Here is a 10,232-nt window from a genome sequence, read left to right as displayed (position 1 = left end):
ATGCTAGCAGCTAGGTGAGCATTATAACGTGTTACAAAATGACGCACGTTCGTCACAGAAGTAAATACAGTGGTCGACTGTGTGGACTTTATTGTTGTATGCTGCATGGTAACCATGACTACTTATGTGCAATAAACCACCAAAAACTGGAAGTGCAAGAACGTCATGTACTGTATATAGTGCCACCTCATTGTGTTTATTTATCTTGATTGTATTACTAAAATGTTTTGTTTATTTTAACTTTTACTATTTAAATTTAATTTTTCTGTTTGTCTGTAATTTAAACTGTCATATTGAGAGCTGCTATACTGTGTTTCGTTATTGAAAAACAATGAAGTGGCATTTAGGCCTTATTAGTGACAGCTTAGACATGAAAGGGAGAATGACATGCAGGACGAAACCCGTGACCTCTGCGTTGAGGACTGAGCCTCTGTATATGGGTGCTCGCTCTACCACTAGGCCACCCAGGGACCCAATAAAGATCTATTCTGTTCTATTCCACAATAATCTCACACATCTGTAAAACATATATGAACATGTATTAAGTATGTTATGTTTTGATACTACCCACCACTCACTTTCAGTTACCTAATATGATCAAAGTCTTTCGTTTGCCCCCCTCCCGCCTTGGCTTCTGTCATCTCCTTCACAGCTGCTGTGATTCCCATCTCTGTTTTAGTGTCTTTTTTGCATCAGAAGTGGAGTAAAATTCAACTGACCGTTTGCTAAACCCCTCTGCTAAAGATAAATCATTTAATCATAGCTTATTAACCCTAACCTACCACATGGTAGGCTTGTCAAGCAAGCAAGAATTTCTCCACGTGTAGACGCAGTGTGTATGTGGCTGTAGTAAAAGCAATACTTCACAATTAAAGAGTTTGGACGGTTGTGTCTATTTTTTATGTTTTCAGAACCAAAACCACAAGAACAAAAGTGTATGAAATGAACTAAACAGATTGTTTAACTGCTCTAACTAGCCAACTACCACTTACCAACTCCATTAGTTTGTAGGGTTACCTAAAAAACAACAAGCGATTCACGACACACACATCCTTTGAAAACATTGGCTCTGTCCTGCTCTATCTGATTTAGGGAAGTTGACTCTACTACAACCACAGTCAGCCTTCTCCGGGATATTGTTACACCATGTCTACACAGAAGTCGTAGCGTGAGCAGCAAAATAGCAGAGCAGCAGCAGCAGCTTCGGTCCTCCGCAGCGCTCAGAATCCAACACACAATCCCCGTAGTTACGCATGTAAAATTGAACAAAATAGAATTGACTTTTGCCTTGAAAATGAAGACTGTGCCTCAGTCTTGTATGTATTTCAACCAACATTAGCTAAATTAGCTACATAGCTACAGCTGGTAAAATCTGCCAGCAATAGTTTTAATTTTACAAACAAAATTACACACTAGAAATGAGAAGATGAGTTTGTTTTTGTCCCATTGTTTATGAAATTACCCAGAATTCCATGTGGTAAACCTGCCACAGTTATCACTGTAAACTGCATAGACTCTTTTACAGCCGATATCATCAAAAATATGCATGCACCTGTTGCCAACGGAAGTGTTTTGCCCTAGCCAACCAGACGAATAATCAAGCTTTAAACATTGAATTACCAGCATCAAAATGTTCTGTTGTAAGAAGTGATATTCCGACAGGATCACAAATGTTTCAGAGCAACCAGCTGTCAAAACGTGGGAAAAAAATGTAGTGTGTTTGTATGTTTGTTTGTTCCATTTTGAAACTCGATAAACATGGTATTTGGCATTTTGTGCATGACCACAGATAACGTAGTCGTAAGTATCTAGTGACTACATACTTGTTATTTCTCAACCAAATATGTATATCTATTTGACCACTGAATATTGGGCCACTTGCTAATGTCCCTTTACCCACTCAATAATAGCCCACGGTTCGGTCGGTCAGCAATCACGATTTTTGGTGGTTAATACCCTTGCATAGCTTGGGAAGCTACTGTACTCCTCCGCTGCCATACTTGCGTTGCCAAACTGCATGCTCACACTTATGTATGTCATCAATGTTTACATACTGTAAAAAGATCTATTGGTGCTTGTCAGATGTAGCAACAGTAACCGAGTGGGATGGGACAGCTGCTGCTATGTGTTTTTGTTTCCATGTAGTTAGACTCACCCAGCACTCGCCAAACCAAAGTAACCAAACACTTTAACCAAAGTGCCCTCACATATTTTGTAATATTATTCATTGAATAGTTTGTACTAGTTGGTTCATTATGAGGCCTGTAGTGATAAAATAGGCTATACTTTAATGTGTGTGGATTGTTTTAGCTATGTCATTAGATGATAGAGTTATACTGTATAGCACCCCTCTGTGAACTACACCATTGTAGTCTTGTGGAGGATTTCACTGTAAAGGAGATCATCCTTGCTGTCTGGGACAGAACACAGAACACACAGAAGGTTTTTCACTGGAATTAGGTGAAGGGCTGAAGATTTGGAGGGGGGAAAGGAGGAAAAGTAGGAGGAGATATATATAGTTGTGGAGAATGGGAACAGATATATGCTCATATACAGCAGCAGCTGTTAAGATTGAGTGTTAGTCATCGGCCACTCTTCAGTCTCTGTTCCCCCCTTCTCTCTTTCTCTGTCTCTCATGAGAGTTTTGTGAATAGCTCCTGAAATAGAGCTCGCTAGAGCATAAAGGGAAATGTGCAAGACGGCGTAGATGGAGGAGGGGTTTGTGAAAGCAATGTGATACGGTGCCAGTGTGAGAAATGTGTTCACATGGAAAGATATGTAGTGAAAGAAAAGAGCAAGAAAGAGTGACGTGACAGAGACAAGGCCACACAGATAAGTGAAAGGGAGGAAAATAGAGAGAGAGAGAGAGAGAGAGAGAGAGAGAGAGAGAGAGAGAGAGAGAGAGAGAGAGAGAGAGAGGGGGGGGTGGGGAATCAGGGGGAGAGAGCGAGGCGTGCTCAGACTTAGAGTGAATCTGAGAGAGGAAGAAAGCTGGTGAAGGGTCACTGTTATTTTCCCGGCCATACAATTATCCTCTACAGAAAGGATTTATCTTTTGTTTTTTTGATTCTCATACTGGATTTTATGGACTGTGGACTACAGAGAAGTATATATTTCTTGAACTTTGTGACAGGATCTAAACTCTTATTACAAGACATCAACCAGATTTACAAGATTTACAACTAATTCAAAGTCATCAGCTGTGTGGAGATATCGGTTTGCCTTTGACATGGGGTCTGGGAAGGAGCTACTTCTTCTTGGTAAGTCTATCGATGAGAGCACAATGTGTGTGTGTGTGTGTGTGTGTGTGTGTGTGTGTGTGTGTGTGTGTGTGTGTGTGTGTTTGTGTTAGTGTGACTGGGTGAGTGGGTGTGTAAAGGCTGAGAAAAAGAAAGGAAACAAAAAGCACGGGAGTTTAGAAATGTTGATAGTCAGCTTAGAAACATGTAAATAAATGTTTTTCTTTATTAGCATACAAGCCTTCTCACTTTCAAACAAGCTCAACTATGAATATGGCAACTATTATCATAGGTCATAGCTTGTGAATTTGATAGTAGATCAATTGATCTTTCAGTAATGTTAACCCTGTCAGACAGTGAGCAGCCCTCCAGCTGTGCTTGCTGCTGTGATGTATGGATGTTTGGGTGGAGGTCAGAGTGGCTGCTGTGAAGTAAGAACCTCGGTCACCGGACTGCTGGACTGGGTCCAAGGGTTTTTTTGACTATAGAAGAGCAAGAACAGCTGCTCATGATCTTTGCCTTTTTATGCTGATAGGTTGTTGAATACAAACTGGAGCCCGTCCATAGTTTGTTTTATTGGTGATCAATAAAATCTTTATCATAATTTTGTATGTTAACTGAGCACCAAGGTATTGAAGCAAAAAAGTACTGTATTTGCAACGGTCAGCAGTAGCAAACCTAACCTTAATTTTGAAAAAGGTTATTCATTTTAAACCTGTGACTTAACAGTCAGTTCATTAGTGAAATAAGGCTTGCAGGGTATAAGAAATTGCATTTCCTTCCAACACACACACACACACACACACACACACACACACACACACACACACACACACACACACACACACACACACACACACACACACACACCGGTGTATGCAAATAGGCTCATCCTTTGGCTGCATTTATAACTTCCACCTTCTATCAGGCACAAATGTATATGAAACAGGAAGAGAGGCACACAAAATAATCATATGGCTTGTGAAGATTTGTGAGATGGAAGAGACACACAGAGAGAACAGTTTATGTTACAGACTTACTTTTCATTCACCACTGTGCTTACTGGTGAGTGATGTCAGCTGCGAGCTGAGCACAAAGTCACTCTTTGTATATTGTCAGGCTTTGTTTCTGTCCACAGTTATTTAGTCATAAAGTTAGACTCAGTCACACTGTTTCATACACTCACTGTCAAACTTTGTCTGGTTTCCTAAAGTGGTGTTCCAGTGGGAGCTCCAACAACAACAGACTGCTCATTGTGATCGAGGGAGGGAAACACAGGAGTGATTTGGGATATTCTTTTTACTTAGGCCAGACCATGTGAGGGGGGGGGGCTGTTTTCTGCTTTACCAGTGAATCATGAGTCAAACAAATGTGACTGACACGTGTCTGTTGTGGTGTCTAGTTTATCTGACAGGCGTGAGGTGGAATCACGGGATGAGTTTAGGGACTGTTGGTTATTTATTTAAGGGACCACAGGAGGAGTTTTGCGACCTTCAGGCTAAAAACACTTGACCCTCACCTCCACAGTAACATTTTCTCTCTGACCATACAAAATGGTTTGAAAAAGAAGCATGACCCTCTCCTTATGTGCTTGCTTGCACTTAACAAATGTTAATATGAGTTAACCTCTGCTTTCTCATCCTACACATCACACTCCTCTGTTATGGTGTGGTGGCCATTTCAGTAGATTTACTCACTAACATAGTTGTGAAAACACAATAATGGAAACTAAATGCACACTTCCTGCATTACTGCATTACTTCAAATACTAAGTTACTCCTCTAGTAAACTAGTATTCATATGAAATAAAACATTGAGACCATTCGGCAAAGGACACTGGGAAATCACCAATTCAACACTGGTTGCTATGGACTCGTCACTAGGCTTCCTCAATCGTATATTTAGCACATAGGTAAAGCTGCCGAAGCTTAACATTATATTCCAAAACATATATGTTTATTTTTAAAGCAGATTTTAAATTACATTGTAACAATTTAACAATTCGCCCTTATGAAATCCAATCGCGGCACGGCTGTCTTGGAACGCAATAGACAAACTAAAATGTAACAGTGAACAATCAGTGTTGGACCTCCAGTCTGTTGAGATGCCTCTCCAAACGCAGAAACCAAGCACAGTCACACCATAAAACGTTAAGACACGTTGAGAAAAAAGATCTGTATTTTGCCGTAATCCAATGACACAAAAAAAAAGGTAATCCATAGCGATTAGTAGATCCACAAACAGAGTCACGGTGTATCCAGCAAGGCGTCACATTAACCAGCCAGCTCCAAACAGGTGAACGAGGCCTCTCCACTTCGCCGTTTAAACAAAGTGGAATAAACGTATACAAGTCCAAATCTATACAAAACCCGCAATCAAGCTGACATCACATGTCTATACATGGCATTTAGGAAACCTTTATTGCAAGGTTGGCACGGCAAGATGTCCAGACATAGTGCAACAGTAACTTTCGTTTATTGCGTCCTGCTGCTCCCATCGTCAGCCAGGTAATATTTTTTTTACTAAAGCAGTATATGAAATCAGATGTATTACCTACCACCATTTAGTTGTTTTGTGTTATTTAAGATATTTATAAAATATCTGGTCATGCCAGATATAATTAATTATTCCAACTCATTTTTTAAACAATGCAATTACCCGTTTCAGCCACCAGGGGGGCAGTGCTCCCTCTGCCCATAGACAGTATATAAGAATGGACCAACAGATCCCATTGCTCTGGACGGAGTCCAGTGAAGGCCATTAGAAGCACTTTTCCGGTGATGGCTAGCGTTACTGCGCAGCCTCCAACTGAGAGAGATGACGTAAATGTGCCGTGAGCAACGTGTCTGAAAGTTGTAAGTCTTCTGGTAGCTGTGCCAAGAGAAATCTCAATCATTCCGAATATTGCAGAGACGGAGAGCATAGGTATATGTAAGGAGATAACATAGGCACAGGCTAATTATTGCTAACTAAAATGCTAGTTAACATTAGTAATTACACTTAAACAGCTAATGTGAGACGAAACTGCCTACGCGCTTCTACTGTACTGTACGGGATTTCCTCTACTATGTGACAGTAAGTTGCGTGGTTATGACACAATCATTAGCCTATTTTTACAAAAACGTCTGCTACGGAGCCATAACGTGACGTACAAGGTAATGGAGCCTTTTATACATTGTCGTGTTTGTTTAGAAATAAACAATGGACAAATAGAGTCTTTAAACGCTTCAGATGTAAAGTTATTCGCTGTCAAAGTGGCGCCAAAATGAATGGCAGTCAATGGAATGCTAACGGGAGGTGATGGCTTGGTAGCATTAAAATGGCGCCATAGGAGGTTCGTGGTCCGAGGAGAAGCTTACCCCCTTGCCTCTGTCCCCCAGCAAACTCATGGGTCAGACCCATCTGGTAGCGAAGGAGGGCAGAGACTAAGAGCTACATGAAAAAATATGCACCAAACAAGCCACTTTGAAATGTTGCTTTTTTCATGAATACAAAAGTTGGGTGACTCCTAGACTAAAAAATTTTGGATGACCCTCCCCTCAACAAAGAATAAAAAGACATGACCCTCCCCTATTTTCCTCCGGTGGTCCATTCCATAAATACCAAATGGTCCCTTAGCAGGAGGAAGAAAACAATCACACTTAAACGGATCATGCACATATGTTATTCAAAAGGTGGCATACAGCAAACACACACAAGCTCACCTAAACACTGTATAGTTCAACCTAGTCTTGCATAGCCAGACCTATGGAAGTAAATCTGGTTCATCGGATTTTGAAATTAAAAAGCAATTGAATTTCTAGTACTGAATATTTATGCATTGAAATTATGTATCTGAATTTTTGGCCTCTAATGGCGCTTTTCCATAACATGGTACCTGATCGACTCACCTCGACTCTACTCGCCTTTTTTGGTTTTCCATTACGAAAAAAAGTCCCTGGTACCTGCTAACAGGTACTTTTTTTAGTACCACCTCAGTCGAGGTTCCAAGCGAGCTGAGCCGATACCAAAAGGTGACGTGAAAGAGGCAGACGGGGGTGTCCTGAACAAACCCGCCATTTTTAAATAGTTTAGCCAGCTGTGTTTTTTTTTTTGCTGCCTCCAGCTTCATTTGAAACAAAATGTGTCTTCTGGCTGTGGCAACAACAACACACCTTCGACGTTCTGTGTGTGTGTCGTGTTAGGTCACGGCAGTTTACTGCGGCGCTGCTTGTTTTACAGTTCTGCGGAGGCTCCAGGCAGAGATTTCGCCGTAGCCTACGTACACACACACATGCCGGCTTGACGCACACACCAGCGCACAAGTATAAACATCAGGTCACTTACATAGGCTACGAAAGCACTTCGTGGAGCCTCCACAGAACAAGCTCAAGTGGCCTGATGTTTATACTTGTGCGCTGGTTTGTGCGTTGAGCCGGCATATAAGACGACCAGCCACGCTGAGGCGGTACTAAAATCTGCAATGGAAAACAGGAGCACAGTGTGTCGAGTCCAGTCGAGGCGAGTCGAGGCGAGGCGAGGCGAGTCGAGGCGAGGCGAGTCGAGGCGAGTCGAGTCAAGCCGAGTCGAGGCGAGTCGAGTCGAGGCGAGTCGAGCAGATACCATCCATCCATCCATCCATCTTCATCCGCTTATCCGGGGTCGGGTCGCGGGGGTAGCAGCTCCAGCATGTAATGGAAAAACACCATTAATTTTACTTTTCAAATTTGTTCACAAACAAAGTTCACAAATTCATAATCCAAAATTCAACATAACAACATTCAATATACCAAATTCAAAATACAATGTATTAAATTCAACTAATATATTTTCAACTTCCTCAAATTCAACAGGCCAAATTCAGCGGCAAAATGTAATGTTTAAACATGTTGAATTTGAGCAAGTTGAAAATATATTAGTTGTTATTTTGGATTCAGAATGTATGAACTTAGAAAAATAAAGGTGAAAATTAGTTGTTGTAAATGTGAAGAGTAAAATTCCGAGGCACAAAATTCAGATACATCATTTCAATGCATAAATATTTAGTGCTAGAAATTCAATGGCTTTTTAATTTTAAAATCCGATGAAACAGATTTACATACATTTATATATTTTTTACATTTTCATACAGACCTATCTCCACAGTGCTGGAGTATGGTCTGGCTAAACTGCTTATCATTATGTGATAAAAACGCTCTAGCTGGTTTGTTGTACTTTATCACAATCGTCTTGGGCAGCGCTAAGCTCAGGTGTGGTTGCTTTACTTTATTGTGTCTTCTTTGTTATTGTAAGATTTCACCTTAACTGTCAATTGAAACTTAATGGCCTCTCTCTCTTTCCCTGCAGGCTTATTGGGTATGCTGGGAAAGTGTTTCTCTGAGTGTGGCGAAGGCTTCAGCAGAATTAGCGGTGTCTGTGTTGGTAATAATCTGCTGTGTTTTCTAATTTTAACTATCCCTCTCCACTCTCTTGTTTCTGTCTACCAATGCTTTTATTGTGACATCTACTCAAGACAAGAGCTCTCAGAAAGAAGTGTTGTTACCATTATGCAATACCTCTTACTGAAGTTGAAAAGGAAAAGCCTTTTTTGTGGTGACATTCCACTTAGTTTTTCCATTTAAGGCATTTAAGCACTGCTCACATCCAGAGTTGATTGCAATGAAAACAATATAAGATGTTTAAATTCTTAGATCACCACGCACTGTGTGTTTTATTATGTATTGACTAAGACTAAAATTATTACGATAATTGTATTCTCTTTTTCTTTATGTATTTGTATCTAAATCCAGATACAAATGAGTGTGAAGAAGACCCAAGACAATGTGGGGAAGACACAAAGTGCTTCAACACGAATGGCAGCTTCTACTGTCAGTGCAGCCAAGGCTTCAGAAATGTTGATGGGATGGTTAACTTTACAGATGGACAGTGCAAAGGTAAGCATGTGTGTATGAGTGTGTGTGATCAGTGTCTCTCTCTTGTCTAGCCAGTCTTCTTACCCATCTTCACTTGTTCTACTGGCAGATATCAACGAGTGCACCGATAGAGACGGTATCTGCGGTCCCGCTGCAAATTGTTTTAACCTGATTGGGAGCTACAAGTGCACGTGCCACTTTGGGTACACCAACAACACTAGCCAAGGAAACTGCACAGGTGAGAAGTGTCTACTTATTTGTCTCTACCCTTGTCTGCAGTTGATTGGTACTGTACTTAGATCACAAAACAATATGCTCAACAGAATTATAAAAGTGAAAGTTGACATGCCCCAATAGGTGCGACAACAAAAAACAGGAAAGTGAGGGAGATATCAATCAAGTAGCCTATGGTCTGTACCCACCTACACAGTCCTGGAAACTCTGGTGTGTGTGTCGGTTCTAAGATCGTCTCCACCAAATTGGGAATTGGTGATGGCTGCCTTCGAGAATTTTTGTGACTTTTTAAAAGAGGCAATCTGACAAGCACAGCCACTGATCATATTGATTGGCCAGATGTGTGGAAATGTAAATGTAAGCAACCAGGTCTTTCGCCCTTATGTGACAAGTACACAAAATACAACAATTGACAGCATTGTAAACAATGCAGACTAATAAAGACATTTTCTCATGACTTATTGTGGATAAATTAAAGTTAACCAAAGCATTTAACCTACTTCCTGCTATTTGATTATCAACTGATAGAGATTCAACGTCATACCTGCTGCCTCATGCGTCCTCTGCAGTCCATTTAAGCAGGTTTTCCTGCCCTTGCCACCACTGTTTTTTTTTTAACAATTTCTTTATTGACATTTTTATAAAAGAAGCAATAACAGAAGGGTGTAACAAAAGTTCATGTCATTTTAACCCCCCCCCCAATCCCAACCCAGGCCGGCTACTTCCCCCCAAACCATGTTAACAAAAAGGAGTAAGCCTGCATTGCTCAGGAAAGGAAATAAAGACAGAGTAGTAATTGCAGTTATAACTCAACACCCAACACCCAAACAAATGGTAATAATTATAAGTGGTGACAGTTAGTCTGGCT

The 10,232-nt window shown here is 40.8% G+C and overlaps 1 protein-coding gene across 2 annotated transcripts in view; it reads left to right on the top strand.

Moving 5' to 3' along the window:
- The first annotated feature begins 2,921 nt into the window (after nucleotides 1–2,921).
- The window catches only part of adgre5b.1 (adhesion G protein-coupled receptor E5b, duplicate 1), a 17,795-nt gene continuing 10,484 nt past the window's right edge, over nucleotides 2,922–10,232 (top strand). The window contains exons 1-4 of one of the 2 annotated variants that reach the window (XM_078278361.1): nucleotides 2,923–3,260; nucleotides 8,565–8,639; nucleotides 9,008–9,151; nucleotides 9,240–9,368. In XM_078278361.1, the coding sequence (XP_078134487.1) occupies nucleotides 3,230–3,260; nucleotides 8,565–8,639; nucleotides 9,008–9,151; nucleotides 9,240–9,368 (379 nt within the window). In that variant the 5' untranslated portion in view covers nucleotides 2,923–3,229. Of the gene's footprint in view, nucleotides 3,261–8,564; nucleotides 8,640–9,007; nucleotides 9,152–9,239; nucleotides 9,369–10,232 lie in introns of both variants that reach the window. The other variant, XM_078278370.1, reaches the window with a different exon arrangement.

Source organism: Sander vitreus, chromosome 2, assembly GCF_031162955.1.
Source record: "Sander vitreus isolate 19-12246 chromosome 2, sanVit1, whole genome shotgun sequence".
Classification (NCBI taxonomy): domain Eukaryota; kingdom Metazoa; phylum Chordata; class Actinopteri; order Perciformes; family Percidae; genus Sander; species Sander vitreus.
This window is presented reverse-complemented; position numbering and strand designations above follow the sequence as displayed.